At 49.9% G+C, this 13,896-nt stretch overlaps 1 protein-coding gene across 2 annotated transcripts; it reads left to right on the forward strand.

The window, feature by feature from the left end:
• The first annotated feature begins 397 nt into the window (after nt 1-397).
• Nucleotides 398-13,258, forward strand: KYAT1 (kynurenine aminotransferase 1). 2 transcript variants are annotated; one of them, XM_065418943.1, is made up of 12 exons: nt 398-456; nt 1,094-1,244; nt 2,494-2,643; nt 5,434-5,520; nt 6,525-6,653; nt 7,378-7,498; nt 8,889-8,965; nt 9,290-9,379; nt 10,251-10,437; nt 10,987-11,063; nt 11,753-11,839; nt 12,674-13,258. In XM_065418943.1, exons 1-12 carry the CDS (start codon nt 404-406, stop codon nt 12,740-12,742), a joined length of 1,278 nt encoding a protein of 425 aa, XP_065275015.1. In that variant the 5' UTR covers nt 398-403; the 3' UTR covers nt 12,743-13,258. The 2 variants fall into 2 exon arrangements, with proteins under 2 accessions (XP_065275015.1, XP_065275016.1); XM_065418944.1 differs by lacking the exon at nt 2,494-2,643 and having other exon boundaries at nt 404-456.
• The last annotated feature ends 638 nt before the right edge of the window (nt 13,259-13,896 follow it).

The following is a 13,896-nucleotide window of genomic DNA, read 5'->3' on the forward strand; positions in this document are numbered from 1 at the left end:
AGATTCCTTGTGCCATTAGGTTTAAAAGGCCACTGCCAGCTGCCTGGTCAGAATTTACACCCTTTTTTATACTTTCATGGTTTTCTAAACTCTTCTGAAACTTGAAAATAAAAGTTAATTCTCTGCCAATTTCAATCTTTCTGATCTTGCTTCCTTGTAAAGTGCCTTTACCTCAGATGGGAGGCACTACACTAGGGAAAACTATCATTGTTACAGTTTTCTTCTCAGCTGCCCAGTCAATGATTAGGAAAACCTGGATAGGAACACACAATTTGTGATTAACTGGGCAAAAGTCTAAGGTAGCGGCTGCTCTGAGGGAGGTACTGGCTTCTTTGGATATGGATTCCGTCTTGGCACTAGTGAAAACTTTTAACACTTTTTCTTCTCCCCTCTGCAGACAAAAATGTCAAGGCTGGTTCAAGCTCGAAGACTGGAAGGAATGGACAAGAATGTCTGGTAAGTCTGCATGACTTGGGGCTGGGCAACTCTGAATGGAGCAGACCCTGAAAGTCTGATATAAGATATAACCAGCACAGACTCAGGCAAGGGAGGTAATGCTAGCCCCTTGGAGTATCTGGCAAGATTAAGTGCTTTGGTAATGGAGACTCAGTGGCTAAAGTATATTTCAATATTCAAGAAGCTTTTAGACAAGGTTCCATAGCAGAGATCTAAATGGCTATGGGTAAGCATCCTGGAAGAGGGGACAAAATAAGGGGCTAGATAGAAGACTAGCTTAAGAGCAGGAGAAACCAATGCAGCCTTAGACGTAGTGGTGTCTCTAGGGAATAGTTTTGGGTGGTCTGTAACTCTCCTTAGCTGCAGTGTGATCATTAAGGATGTGTTAGAAGGCCCCTAAGTTTTCTGTTACAGCTGCTGGGCTGTTGTGGCGGTAGGGGAGCTGCTGCTGCTTTGGAGTCTCCTTCTAAGATGGGCCCTATGCAGTCTTGGGCACTGGAATTGCTGCCCTATAAAGATCCTTCGCCTGGAAGAGCTATTCTCTTAATTTATCAGACAAAGGGCTCCTGGCAAGAAGAGTGGTGTGCCAGGGTGGACGGGCTGGGACCCGCTATAAACCCTGGTATTCTCTCTGTAGGGTGGAATTTGTGAAACTGGCTGCCACTTACCCAACCGTGAACCTTGGCCAAGGCTTCCCTGACTTTCCCCCACCAGACTTTGTGAAGGAGGCATTTATGAAGGCCGTCGGTGGGGAGAACAGCATGCTGCACCAGTACACCCAGGCCTTTGTGCGTGAGAGATCCACCTCCTTCTTTTAGAGCAGATGTTGCTGCCTGATTGCCTTTGCCCCTTACAGCTCACCATGGAGTTAAATAGGCCCAGGCTTGAAAAACTCCCTTGTGCAGAGCAAATAGATGTTTTGGCTGGGCTGAGTGGAGCTGGGGAGTCACTGGCTTCTTCTCTGGAGGGGAGGGGAGCAGAGTGGCACAGGAGCTGAAAGTTCTTTTTGAAGAGGGGAGGGGGCAGTAGGGAAGCAAAGTCACCTCAACCCCCACCTCCTCCTCCACTCACCATCCAAGGAGTTTCATGCTGTCTGACAGTTATGCAAAGACTTTGCAGGTGGGGCGGGAGGGGAGATTAGCAGCACTGCCCTGGAATCATCCGTTGACTGTATTGCTCCATTGACTGAACAGTCCATTTCCACCTTGTTTAAACAAGAGCATTGCCTTCCACCGGTATAATAATAGAACTTACTGGGGTTATTGTTGAGGGGAAGGATGGTCCAATGGTTAAGGCGCTGGTCTGGGACTTGGGAGACGTGGGTTCAATTCCTTACTCTATCACAGACTTCCTGTGTGACCTTGGGCAAGTCATGTAGTCTCTCTGGGCCTCAGTTTCCCTTCTGTAACATGGGGATAATAGCATAGCCCTGCCTGACAGGGGTGTTGTGAGGTGCTCAGATAGTACATGATGGGGCCATATAACTACCTAAGACAGATAGACAGCAACCTCAAGTTTCATTTGGCAGCAATGATGCTGTTACCATGCAAATTACATGGGGCAAAAAATGCCTCCAACCCTGACCTGGTGTCTGCCCATCCTCTAGGAAATGCCAATAGCCCATGGAACCTCAGCATCTCCAAAAAGACCTCTGCATTCCACTGCTGCACAGAGGCTGTGGTGGGAGTCAGCAGCAAAAGGGATAATTGGCAACGTTAATATCTGCACCCTCTTGAGAGGTTAGCGCAGCGAGTTCAAGGTAGCTGAACTGGCTTATTCTTAATAACCTGGCCTACAAGGACCCTCAGCCACTTGGAAGGGAGGGAGCTCAACCAACGTTTCCTCTAAATGTTCTTTGTACTGACCGGGCTACAAACTCCAGTGAGCGTTACATTTTTGTCCTTGGGCTAGCTCACACTTGCAGGATGGAGGGGTTGTGTCAGCTACCCTGCTAACAATGTCCTGCTCCTATTTGTTGCTAAGTCCTAATGATCCAGGCGGAGCTGTGTGACTCTCTTCCCTGACTCCTTGCTACAGGGACACCCGGCGCTGGTGACGATCCTGGCCCACTTTTTTGGGAAGCTGCTAGGGCAAGAACTGGACCCTCTGACCAATGTGCTGGTGACGGTCGGGGCATACGAAGCCCTTTTCTGCTGTTTCCAGGCTCTGGTTGATGAAGGCGATGAGGTAATCAAGGACTCTCCATCTGTTGCACAGCTCAATCCCGACAGATGCACTTGTTCTGACCCCACCATATTGTGGAACCTGAATTAAGCTGGGGGCTCTTGCTTGTTTATGGAGGCCCCCCGGCCCCTCAGGAAGGGCTGATCACCTGTTTCTATTTGTATGGGGCAGCCTGGAATTCTAGGCCAAACCTTGCCTCTGGAGCAGGACACCCAAACCCGGGTTTCTGCGGATCCTTGTCCTCTTTAGCCCTCAGCTGTTACACTCTCTCACTAGAGGACAGATCTCCCAATGGGCACTCACCAACACTATCATTTCCATGAGTGGCAAGTCTGTCCCTACTCAGTTTGTTCTTCTTTCTGGTACCCAGCCACTCTGGGGTCTGAGATCCGGAGCGTAAAGTAATGACCTTACAGCTGGGAGTGAAGTCTCCTGCCCCCTTGTTACCAGATTTGCCCGTTACTTTGGGGTATGCTCATTTATTAGGGTTACTCTTCATGTGGGGGCGGGGGGGGCGTGTTCTGTAATTCTATAAATGTACTGCTTGTGTCACTGTTCTCATACGGAGCTCTACTTCTTCCTGCTGCAAGTTCCCTCCCAATGGAGCTATCCTGCATGACCTCGGTTCCCCAAGGCTGGGTTCTTCCAGCCCCAGAATCAGACGAACACACACATTAACAGAGCGCGTCTGAGAGAACCGGGTTAATCAGCACTCCCAAGATGATCCCTTGTATGTCCCTGGATTCAGCAGGCTGGGTCGAACAGCACCTCCAAGCTGTCACCCTCAATATGCCATGGGCACCACACAGGAATAGAGTATGCCTGAGCAGGCTGGGTCGAGCAGCACTTTCAAGCTGCCACCTTCATATGTCCCAGGTTCAGCACGCCCCTATCCCCACTTTCATGTTACAATTGTTCTGATAGTAACCCACTTGATGAGCAAACCCCACAGGATTTTGGGGCGCTTCAGGGATATTTTAGCTTAGGTACAAGGAGCGTTGCTGCAGAGCGAATGAGGAAGCCAAAAAACACCCACGAGGGGAGAAAGAGAGAAGCAACCAGCTTAACTATGAAACTTATTTATTGCCAGGTAATAACCATAGGGGAGCCAAACAAACAAAACAGTTATAATATTAAATCTAACTTAAATTTGATTATAAAAGTCAGGTTTAGAAAACTATAACTTATCACACAAGTCAGGGTCAGAAAGCTATACCGAGAGAGAGAGAGAGCTGGTTTCTCATCGCTCCATGAAGCTTGAATCGATCGGGGTTTCCAGGCAGTGGTGGTAGCTGAGGGTCCGGAGTGCTGGAGACAGGCAGAGCCCCCAGCACGATCAGTCAGGAGAAGATGAAGTCCCAGTGGAACCGATGCAGATTTTGGATCCAGGCATCAGAACACTTACTTGAGCATGGGTAGGGGTTTTTGTAGAGAAACAACAATGGTTCAAGGGAGAACACTAGATTTGTTTGTGGGTAAACTGATGGCTCAAGGGAGAATACCAAAGTTGTTGTGTTCAGGCTAGACAATAGGAACTGATCATTCCTGGCTATGGGCGGTGTTCCTTGGAGGGAGCTCCACTATTTTGGATACTGATACAGGATTTATGACTAGAATTGGTCTGATAACTACTGAGCTGGGTGTGTGCAGGTGTGCGTTCATTAACATCTGGAGCAGAGATCCCCCATCATGCAGTGCTTCCATGCTTTTCTGGTCCCAGAGTTCCCTGCGGTTCTTGCCTTGGAATCTCTGTTCTCCATTTTGTATGCTAATGGAGATGCCTCCTTGTCCCATCTTCGTTGCAAATGAGGCTAGGGGAGTTTCCTTCATCCTGTCACCCTTATCCCAGGGGTTAGGGGTGTCTCCCACTGCCTTTTCATTGCTTTTTGTAAGTCTTTCTTCTGATCGGTTTTGATTCAAGCAGAGGCGGGAGGTTGGGGGGTTGTAGCGGGGTGATCACCCTGCTCCGGCCCTGGAAGGGTAAAAGCAGCCCTGGAGAGGGCTGCAGCAGGATAAGAGAGATTAAGAAAGGCTGATTGGGGAAGTAGCCTCAGCTGGGGCCATGCCCCAATCAGGCCGCAGCTGGCCCTATAAAGGGGCTGCTAGGCTGGAACACAGAGAGACAGTCTCTCTCTGGCTGTTGAGAGGGATGGGCCTGGCTGCTGGGAGCTGAGCAGGGTACCTAAAATGGAGCAGGGCTGGGGAAAGGCCAGAGGAGCTGGGGAGCTCCGGCCTGGAAAACCCCCAGGCTGCAGGCCTTGTTAAAGGCCAAGAAGGTACTGGGGTTGCAGAGGGGTAGGCAAAGGCAGCAGGTCCAAACCCTCCTTGCGGATGATGAGTGGCAATTATACTGCAGTCCGCCCCAGTGAGTGGGGGCTAGATGGTGACTGGCAATAGCCAAAGACTGAGGCGAGGTGGGGATAGGGGGTTGGGGGTTCCCTGGGGAGGGGAGACCCAGCAAGACTGCGGGGTACTGCAGGGTGCAGAACCCTGAGAAAAGGGGCACCGGGGTCCGGGAGGGACACGGGGGCCAGCAGTGAGGCGAGACACTGGCCTGCAGAGGGCGCTCTGGAGGCTGGTGAGCTAATTCCCTGGACGACCAGCAGGAGGCACCGCACCGGTGAGTCGTCTTGCCTTGCTACAGGGGTGAAGTCAGACAGGCTGGGTACTGCGCCCTGGTTCCCCAAGAACACAGAGCTGATAGGTAACACCCTCCAACCTCCCCCTGCATCCATCAGCATTGATCAAAGAAGGACTGTGAGTTCTCTGACACTCCCTCTGGTGCCTTCCCAGGTGATAATCATTGAGCCGTTCTTTGACTGCTACGAGCCGATGGTGAAGATGGCTGGGGGCACTCCTGTGTTCGTACAACTGCGACCGGTAAGTGGGCATCAAAGCAAAGCCGCTGTGAGGGCTGCAGACTTTAAGAAGCCTGCTGCTCTCTTTCTCTCCAACCCCTCTGGATGGAAATGGCATGTGAGGGCAAGAGGCAGCTTTACAATGTGTCCTGGATGAAACTTGATGGTAGGAGTGGTAAGTTTGTCTCTGAACTGGCTTCTGCGTGATAAGAACCCAGGTCAGGTTCAATAAGGCCTGCAGTTTCATCAGGACCAGCCCCACGATTTGTGGTGCCTCAAGTTGCTGGAAATGGGGAACCAGATCATTTGTTCCTCTCTACGATGATCCCATTGCCAGGGGTGAGGGGTCCTGATGGGGGGGACTTTCCTTTCTCTCTGGTCCTGCTGCCACAGATGCAGATACGTCAGCCTGTGTGTTGAAGACCTTGCAGTAAATTGAGAGGGTCCCTAAAAGAGCAGGTCCCAAGAAGCCTCTTGCTTTGTACATAAGGCTGATCCTGAACGTTACCTGGAACTCGAGACTTCGGCAACTCCCTGACAGAAAGCCCTGAGCATTGGGAACAGTATGTGCATGTTGACCTGGCTGGAGAGAGGATGGTGGATTTGTTTCCAAACTCTCATGACTACCCAACCTCTATTGTTCTAAAACAGAGAGGGAGAGAGGATGAACTGAAGGTTAAGGCACAGGACTAGAAGTCAGGCAGGACTCCTGGGTTCTATTCTTGTCTGTTACACTGACTTGCTGTGTTACTTTGGGCAAGCCACACATCTCTTTGTGTCTTGGTTTCCCCAGCTGTAAAATCAGGGTAATGACACTGATCTACCTCCCCAGGGGTTTTGTGAGGTGGCTTAATCCATTAATGTTCACGGAGTGCTTTGAGATGCTCAGCAGGAGGGGGCTGAAGATGGCAATGTCTTATTAGTAAGAGCTCAGAGAGATTCCTAGTCAGAGCAGGGGGCAAGGCTGCCCTCATGTCCCCAGCCATTTGTTGCTTTTAATCACGATTCCCTCACTGTCCTCTCCAGAAAGCTGCAGAAGCCGGAAAACTGATGTCCAGTGGAGACTGGCAGCTGGATCCAGCAGAGCTGGCTTCCAGATTTACCGAACGAACCAAAGCCATCGTTTTGAACTCACCCAACAACCCCCTGGGAAAGGTAGTGCCTCTAGCAGCTGGGAGAGCTCCCCCTTCCCTCTGCAGGGACCCTGAAAACAGTAACATGAGGAAGCCTGTGCTGGGTGTCTCCTTAGAGTCAGCGCTTGGGTGGGGTCCCAGAGTCAGCTCTTTCTTTCTGAAGAAGATTCTCAGAAAATCTGGCAGCTCCAGAAGCTGGGGGGTGTTTGTGAGATGATCCACTGATGATTCCACTTTGCAGCACTCGTATCACCAGCCTTTGAATGTAGGAGCAGGAGGGAGGGAGGGATAGCTTGTAGTCCCCCTCGGTCAGGTGACCCAGCGTTAGCACATTACACTCACTGCCAGGAGAGATCGGTCTGCAGCAGCCTGGTCTTTCACTTCCCAGCTGACAGGGAGCATCTCCAGAGGTGACACACAGCTGTCTGGGGGTGGGAGGGAGCACCTCAGCCTGTAGCGAGCAGGAGTAGCCCTACTTGGGTAAGTGCCCTGACGAGAGCCTGGTCCCTGGGTCTGGGTGGAGGCTGCTGCTGTAACAAGGATTGGGAGAGTGGCACTCCTGTTGGCAGAGGTTCTCCCCGTTCCTGCCAATTGTCTGCCTGCTCCAGGGAGAGAACATCTGGCTGAGATGCTGGTGCTGGGGCCCACAAGCCCCACTAGGGCTGAGCCTGAGAACTCCCTGTGGGGTTGTGGAGCTCAGAAATGCTGCGCCTGATTGCCCCTTCTCCTCTGCCTGCCTGGCATAGGTGTTCACCAGGGAGGAGATGGAGCTCATTGTAGACCTGTGTGTGAAACACGATGTCCTGTGCTTCAGTGATGAAGTGTACGAATGGATAGTCTATGATGGGAAGGAGCACATCCGGATTGGTAAGGAGCATGGCTTGTCTGTGTCTGGGCCTGTGCATCCTCTCAGGCTGCAGCTCTTTCCTTTGGGAACACAGAGAAGCATTTATCAGAGCTGCTGTATTTGGAGGGGAGACAGTGACCAGTCACATTTATTTCACTTGCTTTGTCCCACAACGTATGAGGGTGAATTGAGTATTTAAGTGAGGTTCATACAGCCCTGCCACTATACCGGTCTCTTGGCCTGCAGCACTCCCTGCTATGCCATGCCTGGGTCCCCACTCAGAGATCTTCCAGTGCATCACAGTGTTGACTTCCACTGTTAACCAACTGTTATCTCAGCTGTTTGACTCCAGTGAGTTTCTGATCCTGGAGTCAGTCGGGAGTGAGTGGAGAAATGGCCTCCGAGGGTGAAATCCTGGCCCTATTGACGTCAATAGCAAAACTCCCATTGACTCCAGTGGGACCAGGATTTCACTTCACGTTTGTAAAATTGGGCAACATTTTAAAAAGTGGCTATTGATTTTGGGTGCCTCCGTTTTTGGGTGGCCAACTTGAGACTCTGGGCCGGGCCTGATTTTTGAAGTGCTGCAGCAGGGTGAAGTCATTAGAAGCTCTTCGTGCTCAGCGCCACTGAAAACCAGGCCTAGGATGTCCTGAGTTGGGTACCTCAAAACCGAAGCACCTATAGCTAGCCATGTTTTCAGAAGGTGTTTCTTTTAACCATCTGCTGTAAAGTGCTTTGGGGACCATTTGAATGAAAGGCACTTTATAAATGCAAGATGGCTGTGTGGATTGGAATGGGCACAAAGATACCCTCGTGCAGGGGTAGGCAACCTATGGCATGCGTGCCAAAGGCGGCATGCGAGCTGATTTTCAATGGCACTCACGCTGCCCGGGTCCTGGCCACCGGTCCGGGGAGCTCTGCATTTTAATTTAATCTTTTAAATGAAGCTTCTTAAATACACCTCTAACCTGAGATAACGCTGTCCTCGGGAGCCAAAAAATCTTACTGCGTTATAGGTGAAACCGCGTGATATCAAACTTGCTTTGATCCACCGGAGTGCGCAGCCCCGCCTCCCCGGAGCACTGCTTTACCACGTTATATCCGAATTCATGTTATATCGGGTCGTGTTATAAAGGGGTAGAGATGTATTTTAAAAACCTTATTTACTTTACATACAACAATAGTTTAGTTATATATTATACACTTATAGGAAGAGACCTTTAAAAACGTTAAAATGTATGACTGGCACGCGAAACCTTAAATTAGAGTGAATAAATGAAGACTCGGCACATGACTTTTGAAAGGTTGCCAACCCCTGCCCTAATGTCATAAATACAATACGAGGACAATTTATATTGTTTGCTGTGAGATCTTCCAGCTGTTTTTTCTCTCTTGTTTCATTGGCAGCCAGCTTGCCGGGCATGTGGGATCGCACGATAACCATTGGGAGTGCTGGGAAAACCTTCAGCGCCACAGGATGGAAGGTGATGGATTCTGGAGTGGCAGGGGAATTTCCCCCACATAAAACCTTTCTGCCCCCTGATTCAGTTGTTCCAGTGTAGGACTCTGGCTGAGGGCCAGTCTCCCTGAAATCAAACCCATTTTTTTCTATTCCTTAAAATTTCTCTGATTGTTGGGGAATCTCTCTCTTTGTCTTTAAATTGGAGGGATCGGAGGTAACAGGATGCTTTACAAATGGACCTGGTCTTATGCAGAACATAGTGTGAAGTGGCAGTATGTAAATAAAGTGGAGCAGGTGTAAGATACCTGGGAATCTGAAACATCCCCCCTTCTCTGTGTTGTAACAGGTTGGTTGGACTTTGGGGCCTGATCGCCTTCTGAAACACCTCAGAACTGTCCACCAGAACTCTGTGTATCACTGTCCAACAGCGGCTCAGGTAAGGGGCCATGCACCTGGAGAGGCATTGCCTCAAATCAGATGTCTGATGCAAGTCCCAAAGGCCCTCCGGGGAGAGATCTGGTAATTGTCTCCCCAGACCACAACTGTGCAGAGCCTAGAGGTAAGAGCCCACTCACACACACCATCCAGGTAAGATGCCACTTCCCCAAGCAGGTGCAGAACCGGCAAGCTTGCTCAGTCCCTTGGGTGGTATAATAGCCAGGTTAGGACATTGGAGGAACACCTTTCTCAAGCCTCCTGTCTATGGTTCGGAAGTGGCAAATGAACAGCCAGAGAGGCATTGTCAGCCCAGGAAACAGACAGAAGATGATGCATTGTGACCCAGGGTGTCTTCCTCTCAAATCACTTCACAACATGCCTGGAGGGCAGGGGACAGAGTCAAGTGATTCCAGATAGCCAATACTGTGCAGAGAGCATACTTGACAATCTCCGGAGCTGGGGGAGGAGGTTTTCTGTTGTGAGGGGTGGGAATAGGGTGACCAGACAGCAAATGTGAAAAATCGGGACAGGGGGTGGGGGGTAAGAGGAGCCCATATAAGAAAAAGACCCAAAAATCGGGACTGTCCCTATAAAATCGGGACATCTGGTCACCCTAGGTGGGAAGCAAAGATTTTATTGATCTAGGCCTGGTGTTTTAACCCACCTGTTATCTCCTATGCATCTGAACAGAAGCGAAAACCCCAGTTCATGGGCTGCCTCTAGAATTTGCAAGTAAGCCTACCGCAAACTCTGAGCATTTTGCTGCTTTTGGCTGGGGAGAGGGGTCCCTCTGATGCTCTGAGCATGCACAGGGGATGCTTTCTGCCTGGGTCTGAGTTCCTCTCTCCATCATCCCCCTCTCTCTCCAGGAAGCAGTGGCTCAGGCATTCCAAAGAGAGTTTGACAACTATGGGAAGCCAGACAGTTATTTTGTCCAGCTGGCTCAGGAGCTGCAGCAGAAGCGGGACTGGTTAGTTCGGAGCCTAGTTGCTGGGGGCATGAAGCCCATTGTCCCTGAGGGCACCTACTTCCTGATGGCAGACTTCTCAGAGTTCAGTAAGTTCACATAACTGTTTTATCTGCTTCTGACCTGTACATTAAAGGGATGGAGCTCACAGCTTGGAAGTGGGTGTTGCGGAGTCTAGAATAAGATAAAGCCTGGTCCATTTTCTTCACTATGAGTAGGGAAGGGAAAGGAAAGACAATGGCAGGTAGTGGTGGGGAATTTGTTGCTTAATGAAGTGATGATCTAGTAGCACTGACTTAAATTGGGCACAGCGTGAGCATGTGCTATGCCATGTCTCCCACACATCTACAAATTCACCTGTGTGTGGCCTGTGACCACCTCTGTGCGAGGATCTTTCCTGGCCTTGAGATTCTCTTGAGCAGAGACTGACGACTCTGTTAAACGGAAAAGGATGAAATAGCCATATGTGTTTTCATCTGAGCCAGAGTTCGAACCCAAGTCACTAGAGGGGGGACACTACTGTGCTTGCCCACAATGGCATCTGGCGCCATGTGGGTACCTGGTTCAATTGGGAAATCCATCTGTGTCCCATTTGTTCCATCATTCCCCTTGCCCATTCTGCTGTGTGTGTCTTGCAGAAAGTGAAGTACCTGACCTCCCGGATTCTGATGAACCCTATGACTCTCGGTTTATAAAGTGGATGATTATAAACAAGGTAAATGCCTCTGTCTCTCTCCAGGGTGCTTGTTTTCTGGGAAGGTTTCCCCGTTCTCTTTGCTCCAGTTCGATTTGAGGGAGCTGGATTTTGTGATGGTGGAGCATTGACTTGAAAACATTGGACCTGTTACTTGAGGCTTGCTACCATTGCCCCACCCAGTCGAGTACATGGCCTTGTAATTCAAATCCTCTTCCTTCTAGTGTCCTGTCTACCAAAGTAGTGCATTAATGGCATCTCCTAGATTAGCCATCTGGTTATATCCCCACCCTCCACCATGTTCCTTCAGAAGTCAGGGTATGATGCCCCCTCTGCGATGTCCTTCTGAACCAAATGATCATCTTGTTACACCCTGATGTTCATCTTGCCGATTGGCTCTGTGAGCATCCTGACACCAGAGGCTAAGCCACCAGTGTGTCCGCCAAGGACACAGGGTGGGGGTGGGGGGAATAATGCCTGGTTTGCTGGGTGGCAAGATGGCTTCTGTTGAGATGTTTGACTCTGATCTTGAAAAGCAAGCAGCTGGAAGTGTGGCTCATGTCTGCTCAGTAACCTGGGGTGTCCAGGAGCAATGAACTTACTGCAGGTATGGGTCTTTTTCTGATCAGAGAGTGGCACAAGGCAATGTGCAGAGGCTAAGAAAAAATTAACCTTGTGTGCACCCTCTTTTTCCCCCCTCCCCTTCACAGGGTTTAGTTTCTATTCCAGTCTCCGCTTTCTACAGCACTCCACACAAGAGGAATTTTGACCATCTCATTCGCTTCTGCTTTGCGAAGGTGAGGCCTCTGGGGCAACAAGAAAGAAGGGGAGTGAGTTCAGGCAGTGATCAGGGCTACTGCTGTAAATGAGGCATATGCCAGAAGGGATAAGTGGCTAAGGCTAGGTCTACACTACCTGCCTGAATCGGCGGGTAGAAATCGACCTCTCGGGGATCGAATTATCGCGTCTCGTCGGGACGCGACAATCGATCCCCGAATCGACGCTCTTACTCCACCAGCGGAGGTGGGAGTAAGCGCCGTTGACGGGAAGCCGCGGAGGTCAATTTTTGCCACCGTCCTTACAGCGGGGTAAGTCGGCTGCGATACGTCGAATTCAGCTACGCTATTCGCGTAGCTGAATTTGCGTATCTTAAATCGACCCCCCCTGTAGTGAGGACGTAGCCTAAGACTTGGGGCTTAAAACACCAAACAATAACCTGGAACCACAGGTTCAAAGTCTGGCAGGACTGACTCAATTTTTCAGCCCTCAGAGGTAGATAAAATGAAGTCAGTGTGAGTGTCTTTCACGTGAGATTCTAATCCAAGTTCTGTTCATTCATGGCCACTAAAGATCCCAGTGCACTTTCAATAAAAGTAGAGCTTCACCCCAGTTCATCTGGCCAAAATTTCCTCTCATCCTCTATTACTATTTAGAGATTGATGTGCACTGGGTGCCTGCTGTCCTCTGTCCCAACCGTGGCTGTATTTCAGTGGTGCTGTATATACAGCATTTGTGATCCTTCAGGATGAAACGGGATATAAATCTTACATAGCTGTATTTTATTATTCAGTGTGGAGAGGGCGGGTGTGGGCATGGAGCCTGGTAGGGCTGACAGTCTGGTGTTTGCTCAGGAGGAATCTACGCTGAAGGCAGCAGAAGACATACTGCAACAATGGAGTCTGGAGAAAACTGGCCAGTGAATGCTTTGGACAGAATACCAGGCAGGCTCGCCGGTGCTGTGCCCTGATCTGCTGCTATGTCCTGCTCTCCTTGATGCAGCCATCGTGGCTACAGATTCTTTGCTTACTGTTTTTATTTTAACTCTTGATTGCATCATTGGATTTCAGTCACCTTCTCTATCATGCACATGGGCAAGAGGTTTGTCAGCCCACGGATCTGGTTCAAAGTTTCTCATTGCTGTCCACTAGCAAAAAGGTTTTACTGTTCCTTGGGACTTATGAGCCAGTATATACACTGGTAAAACTTTATTTTCTCTTTTTTACTTTCAAAAGCTTCACTAACTTGTTCATACTGGGTTCCCTGCAGCTAAAACACAAGGCAAAAATGGTTGCTGGGCTCCCTGTCCTGCTCCATAACATTCTATATGTTCTAAATAGGCTGGTCCCTGTGGAGGGCTGCATTGACACTGCTGAATTAGAGACAATGACCAAATTCTACTCTTACACCATTGCAATCCTTCTGAAGCTACGGAGGTTGCACGAGAGACACTGAGGCTATGTTTACACTACGCACCATTTAGCGACACAGCTGTGCCACTAAAAGGTGCACCGTGTAGCTGCTCTTTGTCGGCTCTCCCGCCTACAAAAAAACTTCTACCCACAAGGAGCGGTGGTAGCTTTGTCAGCAGGAGAGCTTCCCCCCCCCCCCCCCCCCCCCAAGTGCTTTTCACATTGGCACTTTTTGTCAGTAACATTTTCGGTAGACGGGTGTGTGGGTTTTGTTTTTTCCACACCCCTGAATGACAAAAGTTTTACGGATGAAAGTCCAGTGTGGACAAAGCCTGAGAAGAGAATTCGCCTTGCTGTCTAGGCCAAGGAAGGATGACCAGCTAGCTTAAAACACCTATCACTTTCCTGTATGTTTCAAAGGTGTGAGGATTAAAGGAATTGTCAGATTATTACAATAAAAAATAACGGGATTTAAAATTGCATTTTCTTTTCCCATTACTGCTGCTTACTTTTTGCATTGCAGTGCTGTGTACGCATGGCCCTGCCCTAGAGCCTGGACCCAGAGTCCATGGCCCTGCCCTAGAGCCTGGACCCAGAGTCCATGGCCCTATGGTCACACACGAGCCCCTGGACTTTGGTACCGCTAGTGCTATGCAGGCCTGTTG

The sequence above is a fragment of the Emys orbicularis genome, chromosome 18 (genome assembly GCF_028017835.1).
Source record: "Emys orbicularis isolate rEmyOrb1 chromosome 18, rEmyOrb1.hap1, whole genome shotgun sequence".
NCBI classification, from domain to species: domain Eukaryota; kingdom Metazoa; phylum Chordata; order Testudines; family Emydidae; genus Emys; species Emys orbicularis.

Excerpts from the sequence above, each read along its gene's own strand:
- KYAT1 (XM_065418943.1), top strand. The coding sequence starts at position 404 with ATGTCAAGGCTGGTTCAAGCTCGAAGACTGGAAGGAATGGACAAGAAT. Across the intron at positions 8,966-9,289 it reads TCAGCGCCACAGGATGGAAG|GTTGGTTGGACTTTGGGGCC; the intron begins GTGATGGATTCT and ends GTGTTGTAACAG. Across the intron at positions 11,064-11,752 it reads AGTGGATGATTATAAACAAG|GGTTTAGTTTCTATTCCAGT; the intron begins GTAAATGCCTCT and ends TCCCCTTCACAG.